This window comes from Oreochromis niloticus, linkage group LG11 (genome assembly GCF_001858045.2).
Source record: "Oreochromis niloticus isolate F11D_XX linkage group LG11, O_niloticus_UMD_NMBU, whole genome shotgun sequence".
Lineage (NCBI taxonomy): Eukaryota > Metazoa > Chordata > Actinopteri > Cichliformes > Cichlidae > Oreochromis > Oreochromis niloticus.
Genome location: NC_031976.2, coordinates 18,932,120 through 18,953,405, shown reverse-complemented (window position 1 = coordinate 18,953,405; position 21,286 = coordinate 18,932,120). Strand labels below are relative to the sequence as shown.

At 40.7% G+C, this 21,286-nt stretch overlaps 2 protein-coding genes across 3 annotated transcripts; one reads left to right on the top strand and one right to left on the bottom strand.

Moving 5' to 3' along the window:
- Window positions 1–423: 423 nt before the first annotated feature.
- On the top strand, window positions 424–8,656 carry ccdc12 (coiled-coil domain containing 12). Of its 2 annotated transcripts, none has more exons than XR_003222259.1 (7): window positions 424–472; window positions 4,024–4,097; window positions 7,216–7,295; window positions 7,426–7,487; window positions 7,582–7,616; window positions 7,729–7,805; window positions 8,328–8,656. XR_003222259.1 is itself a non-coding variant. In XM_019365052.2 (7 exons), exons 1-7 carry the CDS (start codon window positions 875–877, stop codon window positions 8,405–8,407), a joined length of 492 nt encoding a protein of 163 aa, XP_019220597.1. In that variant the 5' UTR covers window positions 809–874; the 3' UTR covers window positions 8,408–8,656. The 2 variants fall into 2 exon arrangements, 1 of the variants encoding a protein (XP_019220597.1); XM_019365052.2 differs by lacking the exon at window positions 424–472 and adding an exon at window positions 809–958.
- Window positions 8,657–9,132: 476 nt separating this feature from the next.
- si:ch211-257p13.3 (kinesin-like protein KIFC3) lies at window positions 9,133–21,230 on the bottom strand. The gene is made up of 21 exons (XM_019365051.2): window positions 20,932–21,230; window positions 17,861–20,666; window positions 17,509–17,628; window positions 17,247–17,343; window positions 16,952–17,103; window positions 16,579–16,831; window positions 14,840–15,012; window positions 14,395–14,460; window positions 13,984–14,121; window positions 13,700–13,897; window positions 13,291–13,464; window positions 12,813–12,960; window positions 12,575–12,705; window positions 12,362–12,473; window positions 12,107–12,288; window positions 11,923–12,027; window positions 11,708–11,838; window positions 11,494–11,614; window positions 11,259–11,388; window positions 10,384–10,613; window positions 9,133–10,269 (listed from the first exon to the last, which is right to left on the bottom strand). The coding sequence occupies exons 3-21, from the start codon at window positions 17,605–17,607 to the stop codon at window positions 10,144–10,146; spliced, it is 2,766 nt and encodes a 921-aa protein (XP_019220596.1). The 5' UTR covers window positions 17,608–17,628; window positions 17,861–20,666; window positions 20,932–21,230; the 3' UTR covers window positions 9,133–10,143.
- Between the last annotated feature and the right edge of the window lie 56 nt (window positions 21,231–21,286).

Below are 21,286 nucleotides of genomic sequence, written 5' to 3'. Positions count from 1 at the left end.
CCTTCTCAATGTATCCTCTGTAACAATTAGTGACATATAATAATAACGTTTTATTTATTTGATATACCCTCCCATATATTGATAACAGACTTCGCTAATGGCCCCAGCTGTATCTCTTATGACTCTGACATATTTGTCATGTTTTATTTTGTAAAATATTACCTTCCGGAATTACAGTAAATGACAATGTTTCCTCTCCGCTCTATGCTGAATGCATGACAGAAGTATGTTTGTCCCCTGACTGAGCAATAACATGGTTTATTGCACATGGTCAATTTATTGATTTATAAATCGTATCCCTCCTAGTTTTATGATCACCACCTTGGTAATATCATTAACAGCAGCAAGTTTGTATTGTCATACACACTCTCGATCAGGAGGATAGACAGGGTGAAGCTCGAGGCAGCTGTATTACCATGGCAATGGCCTACATTCCTAACCAGGACCTGTCACTGGGACCATCAGCAGGCAGGTCTGTGTACAAGTCCGTGTTTTACGTTTAATTTATAAATATAGGTTTGTCAATATCGTTAAAATAGACTGAAATAAGCAATTCAAAGATAGCTTGTAAGCTGCTGAAAGTTACATTAGTTAAGGTACTTGATGATACAACTAACATAGACCCCATACACCTTTTAATTATTTATTTGGGGGTCGCATTATTGTAAGCAAGAGTTTGGTTTTTAAATAATACTCGTTCAGATTTCAAGTTAAACTTACGGATGACTGTGAATTTAAAAATATCAACACAACAAATAACAAAATCACATGATGAGGCAAAAGGCATCGCAATCGATGTGCTCTATGGACTTCTTTTTTCCGATCAGGCAATGAGTAGATTTCAGAGAGAATCGAGTGGCGTGTGGCTAAAAACATGGAGCAAAGTGTTGGGTCGCTTCAGGAGCAGGCTCTAAAGAGGAAGGAGAGGCTAAAGGCGTTAAGAGAGAAACAGCTTCATGTAAGTTTCTTTTGTGGCGTTGCCGGTATGTTGGAAAGTGTAGCACAGGCCACAGAAACCCCGTCATTTTGACACTGAGGTGCCGTTAGCAGACTTAGCTTGTAGCTAACATTAGCATACTCGTGTGTAAAATCAGCCTTATTTTTAGCCGTAGCTTTGTTGATGAGCTGTCAAAGTTTCGACAAATCCGTTTAAATGTAAACAATTTTATTAATTAACTGTTATTTTACTAGTATGTTTTGCATTTATTCTAATCTCATGAGATTGTTCTTGCACCGGGACATTTTCGTTGTGTTTTAGTTCAGTTTCATGTTAGGTCACGGCTAGCGTCGACAATTAAATTAAAACCACTTTTCAAAATCAGCTACAGTGATACTACATCAGATAGTGTACATTAACTACAGTCAGTTAGACTATAGATCATTTACGACCCAGTATACAATACTGTGCAAGAGTCTTGGGCCATCATTTCTCCTTTTTGCTTCCACGGTGGAAGCTCTGTCATGGTTTGGCGCTGTAGGTCAGCCAGTGGTGTTAGGGATCTTGTCAAAGTTGATGGAGTTATTAAAAAGGGAAAGTAGCATTTTGTTCCTCAATGCAAAACCATATGGAAAGTGTCTCATTTGGAACAGGTTTGCTTTTCAGCACGACAGTGATCCCATAAAGCTGCCAGTGCATTAAAAATATTACTGGATGGAAAAACACACAATGAAGCACTGTCGGTCAGACAAGATCTCAACATTAGGAGTGTGGGATCGTCTCGACAGAAACCAGAAAAAAAGGCAGAGCTTTAAATGTCCTTCAAAAAGCCTGGAGAACTATTTCTGAAGACTGCTTAAAGAAATGACAAGAATGCTTTCCTAAGAGAGCTCAGGCTGTGTTGAATAAAAGGGGTCATACCAAATATTGACTTTCAAGACTGTTAGAATTGTGCAAACTGTGCTTTCTTATTTTCCTATTAACATATCAAGAAATGAGGGTGGCTCAAAACTTGGGGTGGGTGGGTATTCACTTCTCCAAAACTTTGCCCACAGCTGGTTCATTCTAATCTTTCTTAACAATACATAAAATAAAAGAAATTAAGCAAAATGGATAAATATTCTTCATCACAAACTTCAACCTCAAACACTCATAAACTTGCACCACCGAAGGAACAATGGGCTGGGAGGTCAGATACCAAGTTCAGGTTTTATTTGTCATATACAGGTAACAATGCCACATTACTACCGGCAATGAAATTCTTAGGCTTAGAGCTCCCTCAGAATAGCCCATAGAAATGTAAAGTTGCAGATAAGTAGCATTTGGATAAAAATAAGATAAACTATATAAATAAAGAAAATATATTTACTAAAAATACTGTAGCAGCTTTAGTGCGGAATTAATGGTATATACATGTAGAGTGTATCAGTGAATCAGGTGAGTGTTAGTGTATGTTTGTGTTGAGCACCCTGAGGAAGAAGAAAACAATGATGATTATCACTATAGTCCACATTTATCAAGTCACTATACTGTAGATGTATAAATAAATAGTTTTCAGGTATTGTTTGTTTCTCAGTTACCAATACTGATGCAGTGTAAATGGTACAAAAAATAAACTTGCTAGTTAAAAAATGCATCATTTATGGTGAAAGTTGGAGAAACCTTGGTTAAAAAAATACTGTGGGGTAAATTCTGACTCCCTGTTATTTGGAGGATTTTGAGTAAAGTATGCAGGTACCTCAGTTTTATTAAATATGGCGAGAATAAATCAAAGCAATCAGTTGTGCAGTAAATTTAAGCAGTGTGTTACACGTGTTTGAGAATGAGTTCGTCATCATCTACAATCAGGACTGATGCTGCATTTGCTTCAGCACACCTCGGCTCTTGCACTACAGGACTCAGACGAGGATGTTGCACCAGATTTTCTGTCGCTCCTCCACAGGGCTGCAGTCTGTGTTGAACAATTTAAAGGTTACACAATCATTGTCCGCCACTATGGGAGAGTTTCAATTCTAGTTATGAATTCATTTTGCAACAGGAAGGCCCATTCAATGCGAAAGCTACTGTTTTGGAAGCTGTATCACAACTTTCACTAAGCAAATTTTGAACAGAGCCGGGCTAGTTTTGCTAGCAACGGCCGATAAACGATCATTGACATTCCTGCAGTGTGTCGTTGTTTTCCGTTTGTGCTGCGCTTCAAGAATGAGCCAGTACCCTGAATTGTTCTAGCAGGTGGTCAGGAAGTCTCTTCAGGAAAATGTAAGCTGGGAGTGGTTTGATATCCTTTGTTACAAGATGTGACATGGGCTCAATATATTGTGCTTTTGGAATTTCTGCAAGCCCGTTTCATCCTTCACTTATGCTGTTGTTAACAAATGAAAGGTTTAGTGTGGGACACCATCTCAGATGCATTTTTGTACACGCACCCGGTTGTCGTCATGACTAGAAACAAAGCTTTAAATGATCAGGATGAGTAATCAGAGTTGGATTAGTGGGGTTAGTTGATTTTAAATTACACATAGGTTTGAATGTAAGTGCGAATGTTTGTCTCTCTCTATGTGTTAGCCCTGCGACAGACTGGCGACCTGTCCAGGGTGTACCCTGCCTCTTGCCATATTGTAGTTGGGATAGGCTCCAGCAACCAACCCCCCTCCCCCGCAACCCTGATAAGGATAAGCGTAAGAGAATAGATGGAGTTCTCAGGGTTTATGAATTACTTCTCCTGAATAGCTCAGTGTCAAGAAATAATGCAGCTTAAAATGTAAATTCATAATTTGACTCTCAAATGATGAGTGACAACAAGCAGATATTAGTTTGTTTTTCTATGCAAACAGCACCATGTTTTTCTGTGGTGCTGGAGCTAAAATGACTACATACATACCTTCACTTTCACCAGCCACTGCCAACACATTTCGTATATGTAAATAATATAAAAGACAAATGATCTTCATTTTCTTATCATACGTTACAAAATGATTCTTCAGGGCAGATTACAATAATTTTTTAGTGTTTTTTTTTCTAGATTTTACTGTAAGAATAATGAACAATTAATGCCGGTAATGTTAATAACTTTGATGTCCTTACAGGGGCGAGAGCAGGACGATGGGGAGCCAGAGAGCAAAAAAGCTACATTAGAAGAGGCCACTCAAGAGAAACACAGGTTGGTTCGCTGCACCTCCCACAGAAAACAAAAACGCCCGTTAACTTTTAAATATTGGTCATAAAAGCTTGTCACTGCGTCTCCACTCATTACTGTTACTTGCCCCTTTAGCTGAGGCTTTTTAAGCTGTGCAAACGGAACTGAAACTGACTCACAAGTACATCATCAGAGCATTTATCTGCCCTTTATCTAGACACCAATGCATGTCTCGATGTAAGTTGTGAAATGCAGTATTTACACTTGGCTGGATCCCAGCCTTGTGCTAGTAGCTGCTCAAATAACCTTCAGCTTACTCAGCTTATGTGCGTTCGTTTGTAGGAAGGAGCAGCCATCTTTCCTGTCCTACAGGACCTTTTTTCCATTGTTTATATTTAATGACTGCACTGACGGCACCAAGGGAGTGCCTCTGTTTTTCCTCCAGTCCAACAGGGCAGATCTCTTTCATGCGAATGAGAAACTCGCTGTAGGGTTAAGAGCCTAAATTAGACATTTGTCTGCAACGAAGGCTAATTATTGCTCAATGCAGTCTGGAGGCTTTTTATTCTTTTACTTTTTTTTTTATCTGTTTCAATTTGAGACTCATCTTTAGCAGGGTGCCAGTGTAATGTATCTTGGGATTGGTATTAAAATTTCATGGGGCATCAAATGACTAAACGAATGTATGAGGGAACAAAACAATCAAAATGTTTGTCCCAAGGTTATTCCAATTTTAATTTGTGAGAGCTTCACCAGTTTCAAATGTCAAAATGAATTCATTAAGAGTGCAAAGAGCCTTTTAGCTTCCTGTGTGATATCATGCATTCCTCCAAGCCTGTTCCACAAAAGGCAGCAACCAAACCAAGCAGCTTTTCCTGTTAGATCTTGTTAAGTGTCAGGGTGTTTCGTTGTCTTTTCTTTTTTTTAAAGATAGGTAAGTAGATTTAGAGTTCTTGGAAATGGCAAACAAGTTTTAAGAAATCTGAAACTGGAAATATTGTTGTTACATGTTAGTTTTTTTGTTTTAATTTCGTGTTTAAATTAAAGGAATTGTGGTTGCCTGGAGTTATTTTTACTGGGGTTTAATGAAGCAGAAAGCTTTATCAGTGCAAACATTTGAACACACTGCTGCACCTCCTCCTTAAAAACAGTTCACTCTAAACATTTTGAGAAAGCCAGACTTCGACCTGAGCTCTGAATTTATCACAGGTTCTCTTTGATGCTACCGTGTGCTTGAAGTGGAAATGTGTAAACACCGTCAAAAGGTTTGGAAGTGTAAAACTAAGAGACAGTCGGGAACAAAAAGCTTTTGAAGGGCGAAAATTTACATTAACTCTTTGTCCTGTTTTTTTTTTTGTTCTGCTAAAGGGGGTGTGGGGGTTGGAGGGAGGCGGGGGGGAGGATTCCTGATAGATTAGTGGGTTGTAATTCCCTTGAGTCGTAGCACAGTTTGTCTGTGACAAACGCTCTTAAAAAATACCACAAAATCCCTGTGATAGACAGGTAAGCTGTCGAGGTGTATCCCACCTCTCGCCCAGTGACGGCTAGGATAGGCTCCAGCACCCTCACGACGTGGTCCTCAGATGATGACGCTGATGTTTCCTTTCTTCCCACTTTCCTTGTGTGAAACTTGATGTTGCTCCCTACAGGAATTATTTTTGGGTTTTTTTGGAAATTTGCATGCCACTTTAGCTCCATTCTTAGAGTAGAGATTATAATTACTTTGTGCTTGACGTTGTGACACTTATCCACCCTTTCCTCTTGCTCCGTACATACGTTAATTATTTAAACACAGTATAATGCATAATTTAGTTGAGGATTGTGCTAAATGTGTTCATGTTTCTTACATGTAGCAACATGTTTTGGGCTACTTTTGTGCCTGTTTCATAGCTTGTTAATTGTAGAAAGCTGTCAGAAAATGAGGGGTGACAGAAGAGCTCCAACCCAAGCTTCAGGATGCCTGAGGAAGACATGTTGTGCTATCATTTTGAAAGCATTTCTGTTTATTTCATCACAGTTTTACGTGATGAAGGCTAATAAATGACTGCTTCTACTAACCTTTGAAGTGTATTGTGGCTGCTAGGAAAACCTACTCTGCTTGCTTTTACAGCAGTTTATCAATTTATCTCTGCATATCACATTAGTTTTACTGCAGTAACGATGTTTTAAATAAAGGTGACATGTTAAGCTCATTTCCAGGTCCATGTTTTTAGTTGTAGATGCTCCTGCAATAGCTTTGCATGATTAACTATTTCAAATAGTCGTTTTTTACCTTATATTAGACTTTTGTGCACTCTTTGAGCCAACTTTCTTCTCATTGGGTGCCTTTTGCAAAGATGCAATGATTTAAACAGCAGGCTGTGCTCCTTTCAGATAAGTGCAGCAAAATGTCTTATTTCTATTTGTTGTCTTTGCAGTTTTAATGCTAAGAAAAGTCCTTTTTAATAATCAGCTGGACAAACCACACTGCCCCCTTAAAACAGCCTCTTCAAGGTCTGATATGCTGGAGGTAGAGAAAGAGAGATGTGTGAATTAAAAGTGGACCTCAGGCGTCCAACCACAGAACATGACTAGCATTTTTGCCCACACCCATACAAGGCATTGGTCTGTCTTTTGGCAGCAGCAGGAGTCTGATGAATGCATCAAGAGTGTACCCTCTCAAGCTTCATCACAAATCCATGTTAAGCTCAGAGCAGCTGATAACTCTCTTGGTCGGTGCTTGGGCAAACGGTAGTTTACCTCTGCCTCTGGACCCTCGGTTTAATCTGCAGAGATGTCAGCTAAGCTTGCCAACAATTCCTCCATGTGGAGTTGTGATGAAAGACGGTATAATTCAACATCAAGGAAAGAATTCCTCAGCTGTTTGCTGCTCTCCTGCCCGGCGGCAGGTGGAACATGTTAATCAGACGTGTTCACGGGAATAAAGAGGGACATTATACCCAACCTTCTTCAGACATTAGACGTGCAGCTGTGTAGGGATTGCAGATGGTCTTTTATGCTCTTTAGTCTCCGGTGGAGTATATTTGCCTACACTGCCACCTCCTGGAGGTCTAGAGCGTGGGTTAATGGTATGAAAAAAGCTTTTTAAGAGCATTCAGACTTCTAATAGTAGTATCACATTAAGTGGTATTTTTGTCCACAGAGAGCTGAAATTGAGGAATTACGCTCCAGAGGATGAAGAGCTGAAGGAAAGACAGGTGCCTAAAGCCAAACCAGCATCAGGTAAGAAATTTTCGGTTATAGGCGACCTTTAAAAAACATTTAAAAAACCCTTTTTGGTGTCAATGCTGCCTTACTGATTGTAGTTTTGACTCCTGTTGGCTATATAATGATAAATATTTATTGTTTGCAGTGGAAGATAAAGTAAAAGATCAGTTGGAGGCAGCTAATCCAGAGCCCATCATTGAGGAAGTGGTGGGTACCCCCGTGTAAATGTGAGTTTTCTTTACTGAAGCGTTTTTATCTGCCATGTTGAGTTTTTTCCTTTTTTTTTTTTTCCTTTCTTCAGGATTTAGCCAACCTTGCCCCAAGAAAACCAGACTGGTGAGACCTGTTTTCAAAATAACTTTCCAAGCTGTATCGTACATGAAGAACTCTTGGTGTATTTTAAGATATTTCGTTAATGATTTTTTAAAAATTTTAATTCTGGATTTAGGGATCTAAAGCGCGATGTGGCAAAGAAGCTGGAGAAGTTGGAGAGGAGAACACAGAGAGCCATCGCTGAGCTCATCCGTCAGTATTTCCTGTTTTGTTTCTGCCTTTTATCACTACATTTTCATGAAGCCACAGAGATGACGGTGCCTGAGCTGGGCATAATTTATTAGGCTAATTGCTCTGTGGTTGACAGACTCTGTGGAGGCTTGAAGCTGTCTGATAACGTCAGAGGTGATCATAACTGATGAGTGATTCTAAAAATAGGCAGAATGAGAGAATACATCACAGGTTAACTTGAGTAGATTTCCCACATTTTTATTGTGTGTAACTGATTACTGAAGACCTTTATTTAAAAGCATTTAAAGTACAGGAAGCCTGGTTTTGTTTTAATATTAGGGACAGTGGTTTGTATTGTATGTTATTTCATCACAAATATCAAATATATCTTTAAAAGTTAGTTTTAAAAAATCATTATCCTCCTGTGATCTACAAGGCTGAAAAAGATCTTACCTGGAAGATGGAAAACATTGTCTTAAGCTTATGATCAGAGGATGCGGTCAATGAATGAATCAGATTGAGTGTTTGTGTGTGTCTCTCCAGGCGATCGTCTGCGAGGCCATGAAGAGGAATTGGCCGGAGCCGTTGGAGCCATCGGAGCAGAGGCGGGAGATTCAGACTGAATCCAAGATGTGACAGAAAACAAGGAGACTAAACAGAGATGCCCAAGATTTACTGCAGCAGTCACATCTGGGTTGTGCATACAGAGGTGGATGATTTAATTGTGCAGGGAGTAAAGCAGTGTTTCCTGTCAGGTCTTCATGTGAGTCATAGCTTCTGTCCTTGTAGTACATTCTGTATATGTGTTTTTTGGAGATGCATTATTAATGTAACGGCCAATATTTTGTAAGATTAAAATATTGTTTTTTAAATCGCTGTCTATTTCATTTGTAATTTTTGCTGTCTTAAAAAAAAACTGTGGAAAACAAACAAATGTAAATATAACCATAAAAACAAAATGCAGTGATTTCCAAATCATAATCTCATAAAATGATGTTTCCATAGAACATAGAAAACATAAAAGTTTAAACTGGATAATAGCATCTAAATGACATCGATATGTCTCTTGCATCTTATTTATATCAGTTCATTTCAATTTTATTTGATATTTTTACTTTTTTTTTTCTCCACGCCTGGTGAGCCTGAATCGGATAAGTGTAAGGAAATGGATTGATGGGCAAAAAGAAACTACACTACAGAGGCCCTGTCACCTCACATTGCACCTATTGGTTGGTCGTCTGTAAATGGTGTCCCATCAACATTTGACCAGAGATGTAAGCGCTACAACAGAAAATCCAAATGGAGATGGCATGTCAAATGCTACTGAGCATCAAATAAGAGAAAGAACACTTCTTAAATACACATTTATTCAGAAAATGTTCTGAAAAGCATCATTTAGTGACACCTAAGCACTCATGGTAGTTACTGCAACACTAATGTCTTGCTACATTTGACTCAAAAGTTAGTTTTGAATCAGTGGGTGATAACATGACAAACAGTTATGAACAATAAGCTGTATTTTTGGTATGACATTCACTACTAATACCTATTGCACTGACCTGAACTGAAATGCTCCTATGCTTTCACAATAAAGTGCATCTTCGATTTCAATAGGCCCAAACTGTCTCCTCGAGAAGGAGGATATTGCACAGCTGATTATATTACCAGTCTAATACAAGGCCACCTGCTCCCTCCAACAGCTTCCCTCTTTACACAAAACTTATCAAAGATCTAAAAAGAAATTCAGTCACTGCTCACCTGAAATCCACACAAAAAACTACACAAACATGTGACATAAATGTCATTGATATGAATAATAGCCCATAATAGACTCTCCTACACACTACAACCTTCAAAAATATACCACATTGGCGACAAAGCTTACAAACTACAGACATTTATAGCAGAATGACTAATACTGCAAAAAGTGAAGTGCTGATATTGTGCCTCTGGAAGCTTGTCAAACCTGTATGAGCATGTTTGTAGCTCTAAACGCTGATGATCACAGGAAACAACAGATCCTGCATTTTTGCATTTAAGAAACTGAGCTAGAGTGGATCAGAGGAAGCATCAAAGTTCTGACAGTGGGACGAGTTAGATGATGTTTTGGCACTCGGAGTGGAAGAATAAATACGCCTGCATGCAGATTTTAATAATAATAAAGGGAACAGAAGCAGAAAATGGCAAAGCGGAGGATAAAATCCTCAATACTTAACCTTGATTGCAGGCTGGCATTTGGTGCCAAGTAGACGCCTGCAGATTTAGCCCTTGAGCACGATTGCTCGTAATCTTGTTGATAGTGTGGAGTTTTCATTTGCTGGTACTGACTGATTCATTCACTGCTAGTGGTTCAAGGCTGTCAGTCACACTGTCCTCCACCCGATTCAATCTTCCTGGCAGCAGGACCCAGTTCCACCTTGCACACCCTCTGAGCAAACTTCAGCGAGCACAAGGTCTCTCCCACATTACTCTCCAGAGCAGAAACCTTTAGTAAAACAATTTAAACAAAAATGATGCTCCTTTTAGGAATTTATATTTACTGTAAATGATCACGGGCTTATGAATCAGGTATTAAGTAGGACTGGAGCAGTAATCTTACCTGCACAACCATGACAGTCTTGCTGCCCTTTCCCAGGGAGTCTTGCAATAAATAAGTAAGACGGGAGTTCCTGAAGGGGATGTGGGTCTGCCGAGCCCTAAGTGCCTGAATTACATCTCCCAGTGCCAGCAAAGAGCGGTTAATATTCTGGGCCTCTTTCAACCTCTCTCCCTCTGCACCAGACTTCCACACCCTCTCCGAGCCAGCCAGGTCCACCAGGTTCAACTTGCCTGGGGAGCAAAAAAGTAATGTCAGCAATAAAGTCAGTCATTCCAACAAAGACTCATACCAGATGTTTGTCTTATACACTTAACCCTTCTTCTCATCCTGACCTTTGCACACTGATACCCGTGTGAAGAGACAGTTTTAAAGGGTAAATTCACAGCCTGTCCTCACCTAAATTTAAAGTAGGTATTAGACAGAAAACCGTGATATAAGTGATATTAAGTGGCTCGGACGAGTCAAAACTCCATTTTCTGTCAGAGTAAAGATGTTTAATTACACATTTCATTCTTGAGATATCTAAATGAAGTGAAACTTCACTAGCACATCTATATGATAAATGTTTTTCTACATGACAAATGTGTAAAATTACAGAAAGACTTCTGGTGGCTAACTGCTGCGACTGTCCCTCAATCATAAAACATAAAGTAGCATAAATGGCTGTGGGGGTGGACTTGAAAAAACTTGAAAAAAACCCTTGAAAAACAATACAGGTAATAGTCCAAAAATGTATTCCCTCCTTTATATTTTCCAAAGCTGTCCAGCGGGCTGGATTGGAGTTTTTGATGTGCTGATTCTGATCCCCGCGCCTTATGTTTGACACCCCTTGTGTAAACGTTCCATCTTGAACCAGAACTGCATTAATAGCTGACCTGTGGTTTTGGAACCAGTGGCGAGGTCAGTGCCCTGAACAGTGATACAAAGCAGGGCATGGGAGCGGGAGCTGTGCTGGTTCATCTGAGTGCCAAAGGTAATCCTGTTCCTTCGGGCTGTTGCTAGAATCTGGATTAACACAAAATCAATTAGCATAAGTGTAATCATTTTCCTAATGCTGAATCATAATTCAAAAAACTGCAAATAAAAAGAAGAGAAGCAAAAAATTTTTACCTTTTTGATGTGCTGAAAGCTCTTTACCTCGATGACCCTGAGGCCCGGCACGTGCAGCTGTCCTGTTCCGTCCGGGTTGATCTTTATGTCCAGTTTCTCTCCATCTTTACTCAGCAGGTCTCTAAAATACAAAATACAAGTAGCCACATCTACAAGTGGTAGTTATTATTTAGGTAAGGCTCTGTTGAAAGAAAAAACAGGAGGAAGGCTGTACCTTAGCACCTCATTGTAGATCTCCACAGAACTGACTGTGACACTGTAAGACCACATGTCCTTCCTCTCCTCAATCTCACTGAAAAGATGTTTCAGTGCTCGCTGGTTGATACCTGGGTTTTCCACAGTACCCTGGAAATAAAAAGGGTACTTAGCTTGTATATTAAACCTTTAAATGTCTATTATGAGTAGCATGTACAGTAATCAGTATTTTACCTCCATAGTGTAGGTTTTTCCAGAGCCTGTCTGTCCGTAAGCAAATATGCAGACGTGGTATCCATCGATGCAGGACGTCACAAGAGGTTCAATCTCCTGGAAGACCTGAGGAAACCAAAATAAAGATTAGTGGTCTTCCTGCTGTACAATAATACTTCCTTCGCACATGTGTCATTTTTATTACCTCTTCCTGTGTGGACTGTGGGTGGAAGACTTTGTCCATTTCAAAGATGCGAGCCTTTCCTTTGCTCAGCACCGTGAGCGAGGACTCGTTGTTGGGGTCCGTCGTCACGACCACCGAGTGGCCCTCCTCGTGCTGGTCCTCCTTTAGCACCGGCTTCACGCGACACAGCACGCGAATGTTGCCTGCAAACAGGGGGCTCGCTCAGTGATGCAGATTTTACTCGGTGCAGCCAGTTTGAACTTTTCAGTGTTATACCTTTAAGCTCCACCAGCTGCTCGTGATACTTCCTGCGCAGTGCGACTTCTTTCCTATATTTCTCCAGGAGATCTTTGTTGGCTTCAGACATCTCACTAATAGCAGCTGAAATCTGCAACATCAAAAGACAAAAAAAACCCCTTCCATCATAAAACTATTTGATTTGGTCAGATAGGCAAATTGATTAAACATAGTTCTCAAGGCACCACATACCTGTTTTTTTGCTTCGCTGATAGCTGCTCCATAAAACTCTGAGAAATTTCGAACCTGGCTCCTCAGGCTGGCGTAGTCTGTCTTCATAGAGCGTAAAGTTGGAGGAAGTGATGTCAGACGCTTCTGCAAGCCTGACAAAAGGCAAAAAAAATCCAGTTTGTTCAAATCCAGTTGCTTTTTTATTTAAATTTCTCATGGAGAAACCAAGAGTTCTTTTCCTGGAGGTTCAGTTACTCACTGAAGAATTGGTCCTGCAGGTTCTGAAAGTGTTCTGCTGAGCAGTTTGCAGCAGCCTTCACAGCCTCCTCCTTCCTCTCCTCTAAGTGGCCAATCTCTTTCAGCAGCTCCTCTTTCAGTTTACTGATTTCTCGTTCATACGCCGCAATCTGTAAGAGGTTCAGCAGAGCAGCTTGTCAGTTTGTGAGCTCGACTGCTGCAGTATGCGCAGGTTCTGCTCTGCAATCAGTCAATGAAACTGTGAATTTCCAGCAGCAACACAGGAACATCCTCCTTCTGACTTTGATTATCTATCGTTTGATGATGTGTTATCTAAACAGGGTGTTTTTTGATTTATACCTCTTTTTTGGAACTTCTTCTACCCAACAGCTAACAAAGGTAATTCATTTCTGTATTTGCTGCTGCCTGTGACAAAAGCTCAAAAATTGGTGGAGCACATTGTCCCTGCTTGTGCAAACTGTACTGCCTGTGTTCGTCACCTTGTGTTGCAGATTACAGCTGTATTCGTCTGACTTCCTGATCTGTTCCTCCAGCTGTTTGCACCGCTCATTCTGACCGGACAGCCTTTCGGACAACAACTCATTCCTCTGTCTGGCTTTGGTTAGCTGCTTTACTGTGGCTGGAGATTCCACCTCCACGGTCTGCGTGACATACTGGCAGAGAAGATATTTCTAGTTAGTGCCATTTTCGCTAAAATAATATGAAAAGATATTGTCAGTATACCCAAATCAAATTATCTACATTATTCATTGTTTATATGTGTGTTTCCACTCAACAATATAATTACGAAATCAGTCAAAAAGTATTTCTGTCATTTTCTTCATCATCTATAAAAGTTTATGACCAATGTTCAAATCCATTTTAAAAATTCTCCAAAATAAGATTTACCTTAATAACTGGCTCCTTGCCTCGCTCTCTATCCAACTCCAGCTGTAGCTCTCTCACTCTGTCCTCTCTCTTCCTCAGCTCCTCGCCTCTTCTCCACTCGCTTTGTTCACTCCGTCGCTCCATTTGCGACAGCTGCTCAGCACGCTGCTGTAGGGAGAGCTCCAGCTGCTGCACTCTGCCACGGAGGTTCTCATTTTCCTAAAGCAAAGTAGATTACAAGTGTAAGAAGGTCTAAACTGAATGTCTGTCATCAGTGAGCTCTCAGCTGTGCTGGTCCCTCTCACCTTGATGAGCATGGTGCTCGACTGGGAGGGGATGGTTGAGAGCTGCTGCAGGAGGCCTTGGGTTACGCTCAGGCTCTGTTTCAGACTCTCATTCTCTGCTGACAGACACAGGACCCGCTTCTCCGAGTCCGTGGCCCCCTGAGGGCATGAAACATAAAGCTGAGGACCAACATATTAACAGAAAAAATCAAAATAAAACATCTATTTTTCTGATAAATGTTTATTCAGTATATGTATACATTTAGGTCAATGTTTCTTTTTAAGTAATTTCTAGTTAAGGTTTTGTACAAGGCAAGCAGACCACTGCTTGGCTATTTTTAACTTGGTCGTGTGGCAGCTTAGCCGATGAAGTGGACACTCACAAAGACTTGACAAATGATTAAATCAATAGTTCGACCGTGCAGCTCTTACAGTGGCTGTTCTCAGTCTTGACAGCTCCTCCTCACGCTCCTCGATGCAGCTCTTCAGCTCATCAATCTGTGCAAAATTACAAAACTGTGTTTTTACAGACATTTAAAACTAAAATGTATTTTTATTACATGTAACATAATGTGAAGTTGATGATTTATGTGCATATATATTTTACTTTTTATATTTTGTGATATATTTTGACAGACCCTTCCAGAATGGCAACATATAATAGATAACAGAATGACAGCGTAACACTCAAGAGGCTGCTTAATAAGGATATGTTTGTGCTTTAACTGGATTAGCCTTTTTCAGTATATACATGCATTCATAATAAAACAAAATCTAAAAACTCACTGAAACTTAAAGAGCAACTTTGGATTTCAGGTGGCATTTTTCTTGCTTAAATTGGTCTAGCCTAGGAGCTAACTAATGAGGAGTGGTCTACCTGCTGTTGAAAGGCTTGAATACGAGAGTGTCTGTCCCTTTCTTTCTGCTCCAGCTGGGAGTGCAGCAGACGGAGTTCTCCTCTCAGCTTACTCCTCTCACCCTGCAGGCCATGCAGAGACTGCACCAGCCTGTGAACCCCAGCTTGTGCCCCTTCATCACTGCTAGACTCAGCTGATGGACACAAATAACATCCATTATAATCATCAGCCTAAGTGCTAACAAAGTCTTTGTAAACATGTTAATGTTATGCCAGTCACAAATAGTCAGATTCAATAACATCTGAACTTCCACTCACTCGTTTTTTTAATGCAGTAATTTTAATTTAATACCACTTTTACAGTGCACCTGAAAGCTTCCAAGTGACTGTAATATTAATGAAAATGAAAAGTGTGCTGAAAGCTCCCTCACCCACCATGTGAAAAATGCAACAACCTATAAAAAAGAGCCTATTGTCCAACAAGAACCTGAGCTGCAAACCATTCGGTTCAAATACTGAATGAAAAATCACAGACAAAGATACAAACTGGTTTACCTGCTGCACATCCAAGAGGCACAGAACCAGTCCTGCATGACACTAAACAAACAAACCAGACAGACTTGTAACCCTGGGATGTAGGGCTTGGGCTATTTTTAGTGCAACACGTTTACACGTGCTGCCTAGCATGTGCCAGACCTTGTAAGTGCATTTGCGGGAAATAAAACAGCACTAACAGCCCTGTTTTATTCATGACAAAGAGTCACTGAGTCGCTACACAAGTACCACAAAGTCTCACTGCATACTCACGTATCTTTATGCAGAAACTACAGAGCCAGCACTCAAGGTCTTAAACACACCTACTTATAGAGATGCTTATAATCTGGTTTGGGTTATCATGCATATTGAGGTATTCCTCTGAGGCTATATAAGTGAGCCTGAGATCTACAGTTTCACAGAGCTGTTAACAACCTGACCATATGCACAACGCCAAGGGAAAAAATACACTGCTGCTGGTCTGCTGCGATGTCAAAGAGCCATCTGGTTAAATCTGAAGCACATCAGATACAAACATCTAAAGCTCTGCGGTCAGTTGCAGCTGTACAGTGTTTGTCTGGCTTCTGTGACATCATTACTGCCAAATGTCTTGCATCCTAATAAATCTGATTAACCTGTTTTTCTGCAAAAGTGCTGCCTCGCATGTACTTTGTGTTCCCAGTTAGATAAAATCAAACTCTTTTCTAAAGCTGGGTAGGTGGACAACTTAAAAGGCACACACCCACATTAAATGTAGTTGAACTACATAATACCCCATGACAATGAACCAAAACACTTAGTCATCATGCTTTAAACCTCTCGTTCTCAATGCTCTTCACATTTTTTTAAGCAGTAATGGAATATTGTAGAATTTTCTCCACTGTAACAGAGAGAACATGAGCCCTGTCTCATGTAAAATACAGTACCCAGTGCAACATTCGTTTTCATTCATTGTCCTGCTAATTCATCTTCCTCCAACTACCCACTCTGGAATCTCATAAATCTACCTTCAGACATGTGCAATTTTCGCCACCTCTTTTTCCACCAGCTGAGTGGATGGGTTTATTGAAAGAGCCCCTTGACCTTTTCCTCATTTTTGTCTCACACACTCCATGACAATACACCGCAATCTCACGTTCCCTTTATTTCCCCTTCCCCCATCACTCCTTCCCTCCCCCCTCTGTCACATCTCCTCCTTTTCTCCAACCTCATCCCAGCTCTCTCACCCTCACTCATTGGACTGGGGCACTGTTGCTGGCTGATGGCCTCCTCCAGACTGCTGATGATGCTGTTCTTGTCCCGGAGACGCTGGCGGTAGGAGGCTCGGAGAGCCTTCATCTGGCGGCGGTGCTGGACTCGGTGCCTCTTCAGCTGGACCCGGTACTGGTCAGCCTGCTGCTGCAGTTGCTGGAAATGGGAATACTGCTCCAGAAAACTCAGCAAGTGGGACATCACTGCCACCAGGGGAGACTCTGCCAACTATGCAGCAAAGAGCACACACAAGCACACGCACATAAAGCTTAGTAATGTGCAGAGTGCCCCTGTTTGGGGAAATCGAGCTCGTGTTATTCTGCCCTACATCGGGTGGACACTTGTTACCTTTTCTGTTGTTTCGAGCTGAACCTGGGAAGCTCTTCTCTTCTCAGCATCCTGCTTGAAAGATAGAAAAGCGGCCAGAGGAGTGCAAGCTGGGATGTCAGGGGCGTCTTCCTCATCTTCATTGCTCATTTCATCTGTGTCACTGCTGCTGCCTGAATGACATCGCATCACACAAGCAATAGAGTCAAGGAATGTATCTAATTATTGATCTCTTGTACACAAAAATAAAAGTATTATTCCTAAATACTTTCATTTTATGGTTAAAAATGCCCCGAAAGACTATTTGAGCACCCACTTGATTCACTAAAGCGAGCACAAGCTTTTTTTCCCACTTTGGGGGTGTGGCCATCTCTCCTCCTGCTCCCTGTTTCCATGGAAACAGGTCCTGGCTCCTGAGCACAGCATCATATATAAGAGTCAGTAACACAGTAAAATAGACATGCATATAGCAGCATTGTATACATCCTTTGTTAGTGAGCTTATGGCCTGCATGTTCCCCCCATTTATTTATTTCAATAGAGAACCCCCGAGGCTGGACATGATATGGCTAGACGTACATCTGGGGAATCTCCACACGCCCCTTCCAAGGCTTCCTCCTCCTCCTTCTTAAAGACAGTGTAGAAGATGTAGACCAAAAGGGAGTAAAAGGCATACATCTCCACGCTGCCCAAGAGTCTCTATAGATGACAAACGAGCTCATTAATAGCACGCATCTTTATAAAGGTGGAGAAAAGCAGAATTTTATTATTGACCTCTTATACTAACAAAACATTTAATATCAATGATTGTTAAAGGTTACATAATAACATAATCTAGTGCAAATACACAATGACTTCTACAGAGGTGAAACATGTTTCTATTGTGACAATCACTCTGTTCAATCACAATAAAACGCTTCGACTTCTTTACCTTATCAAATGAATTCTCCTCTTTGGTGTCGACTCTCCAACATTCCAGTCGTTCGTATTCCACTTTCAGCTTCCATCTGTATTCCCAGTGATGACTCTTCCCGTGCAGCTCTTGTTCTCAGAGCTGCAACAGCATCTCACAGCTGCATGCAGCTCCTCTGTGCCTCCTTCCCAACCGTCCTCTCCTCTCTCCTCCCCTTTTCTCCACTTTGCTCCAGCTACAGGCTGCATCTGCAGCGAGCATGCTCAGTGCAGTTTCCCGCTGCGCTGCAGTGGTGAAGTGACAGATACAGGCAGTCATGGAGACAGATTGAGGTTGTAGGTCTGATGCCAGTGGTCGCAGTCAGGGGTGACAGTGACCATAAAAGGCGCTCGGAAAAATCAGAAGCTGCAGCTTCATGCATCTGAAAACATCGGAATGGTTTCAAGGACTAAAGAAGTGGTTTAACAATGATAGATGGCACAACAGTAAGAAGCTGTCAGGTTACATAACTATGACTAGTTTTTTTACATGTTTATTTATTTAACAAGTTAAATACAAAATGTCACACTTCTAAATGGTCAAAAAATAGAAAACTAACACTTTAAAAGGCAACAATTACCATAACATTTTGGACTTCCCAGAAAAATGGTAAAAAGCATCAGTGTTCATCTTTTCCCTGAAGACTGACATAGGCAGTCCCAGAGAAAGGCACAGATGCTTGCACATATACTGCAAAAAGAAAAAAAAAAACTGCTGAGGAAGCTGCTCACACCCCTGAAATCTTTAGGGAGCCTCTGCAGCGTCCACTACAAATCACTGTAAAGAATATCAATATCTCACAAGGTCAATGTAAATGACATGGGACACAGTGAAACAAGGGTGGTTTAAACAGGCCAGGTTGTTTCAAGTACCAAGACAGCTGATACAAACTAAGAAAGTTTTTTTTCGTTGTTTAAATGAACTGATAAGAATCAAACAGTCGTTATGAGGTAAGAGCTGGGCCAAAACCTTCGACCACTGCAGATTTTTTTTTTTTCTTAAACAGACATCGTGCTGAGTCTGCAGAACAAATATCACCCAGACTCTGAGGCAGCTGGAAACCACAACATTAAAACTGTTAGAAGAGCCGGAAGATGGAAGAACCATGCTAAAAAGGAAATTCATACAGGAAGTTCAAATATACAAATGACATCTACAGAATAGTCAAACACAACACATCTAAAAAAAAAAAAGGGTATCTTCAGTCATGTTCTCTTGGTTTGGCTGTATGTTCCAGGAAATGCAGAGGCAAGCAAAAACAAGCATTACAAAAATGACTATTGTAGTATTCATACTGTAGTACTTTCATGCTGGACAATTTTCCCATCTTTAATTTCATCCAGAATTAAATCAATTTCTTAAATGTTTGGACATTTTTCTAAAAGGCCATAACAATAACTGTAACATGTAACTCAACATGTATTTAGGAGGATACATTTTATTTCTTGCATAAATATTTCCTGTATAAAACTATGCTATGCTTTAGTACATGTGATCTCTAAGATGATGAACCATAAACCTTGATGCCTTTCTATGAGCCCCCATTAATCAGTTAAAATCACATTTTTAAATCCCATTAAAAGTTTCAGCTTCCCACACCCTAAGCTGGCACCTTAGGTTTCTTGGGTTTTTCAAAAGATATGTTTCAAATTCATAAATCATGTGTAACTTTTTGGTATCACACTCAACAACCCCCCACCCCCACCCGCAAACTTATTTCTTACATCCTTGATTCCTTTCCTAGTGAGGTGAGGATAAGACATCATCACACACACAGAAACAGTGTGTGTCTTACAGAGCAGGTAGACAAAGGTCAGAGGAGACAAGGAGGCAAAAGGTAGAGATATGAGACCAGTCCACAGCAAACCCCCATACCTTCAAATGGGATTTTTTTTTAACCAGTTATATTAACTGGGTATTAATTTACACAAGTATTTTTGTAATCAAAAGACAGTGTGCATAGATTTCACTTAAATAAAGTAACACAGACTCACTGTCTTTACTGCATACATGCTTACTGCCATGTTTCGTTTACTCCCCAAAAGCTCATTATGAGCCATAAAAATGCTGCATGATGATGCAGGAAAAAGATAAACGTCAAATCCTAGAGAAGATTGAACAAACTATTACTGGAGCTATTATTTATTATATTGACACATTAATAGGCACAATAGATTTCTGCATTGTTCTAGTTTGTCAGTCACATCTGTCAACGTCAAAAATACCTACATTTAGGAGATTTCTATGAACTTAAATAGACAGCTTGGTCAGTCACATCCAACAGAAACTTGCCAAGAGCAAGAGTTGACACCCAACAGCCTATCAACAGTGACCCCTTTAAAAGACACTTCATCAGTCCTTCTGTAGCAACTGGAAAAAGCAGAGGAGCAAAAGTTTTTGTTCCAAACCTATGAGTCAGCAGTAAGGGGAGGCTGAGGGCCATGCTCCCAAAGGCCCCTGAAGCATTACCAGCAAACAAACACACCGTCAGGCAGCAGGAGAGGGATGATAGGCCCAGACAGCGAGTCATAATTGTGAGAGTATCTGCTGAGAGCCAGTCAGAGAGTCCGAGCAGCAGGCAAGAACCACAGAGGAGAATCTGTGCTGTGTTACGGTCCTGACTGAGCCAAAGGAAATCAAAGGAGACCAACACTGGAGCCAGCACCTCAGCAGCCCATTCTGCTTCTCTCTGCAGGGAGGTGAGGTAGGGGCTGGAGGGATGCAAGATGGAAATTGCTGCAGAGATCCCAAGCAGAAAGAAGCCTACTGAAGGTGCTCTGTGGACCTGTAGAGAGAGAATGACCAAGTTTGATACTGGCTGGATTGATAGATTCACAAATGTCAAGTGAAAGATTTACGGTTTACTGCTAAAAGTAAGATGCAAAAAAACCAAACAAAAACAAACTAAAATAAAGGGAAATAGCTGAGGAAAGAGGGCCAAACCCAAGGCTATTAAGTTTACTATCATTTAATAAAAGCAGAAACTACTTATTTACTACAAATAAATAAATAAATGTACACACACCGATACTACATTGAGTGATACCCACCTTAAATAGTTTGTAAGAGTAGTAGAGTGCAGTGGCTGTCAAAATTATGTTCAAACATGACGTGACCCACTCTGTTAGATAGGACGCCATTGATCCTGATAGACACGGCTCGAGAACACCAGGAAAATTACAAAGTGTTAGTCAGCGTGATTTTAGGTAGCTATTAAAACTGGAGACGGTGTCAAAATTTCAAAAATTTCACTGACAAACAGACAAAACAATCAGCACCAAACTTTAGATAGGAACCACAATTGTAGCAGGAACAGCGACCGTTTGTTTTGACACGTGACAAGCAAGGATTTGGCGGTGCGCAGGCGCAAAATGGTGCATTCAAGGCCATTCGTAAACCCTGCAA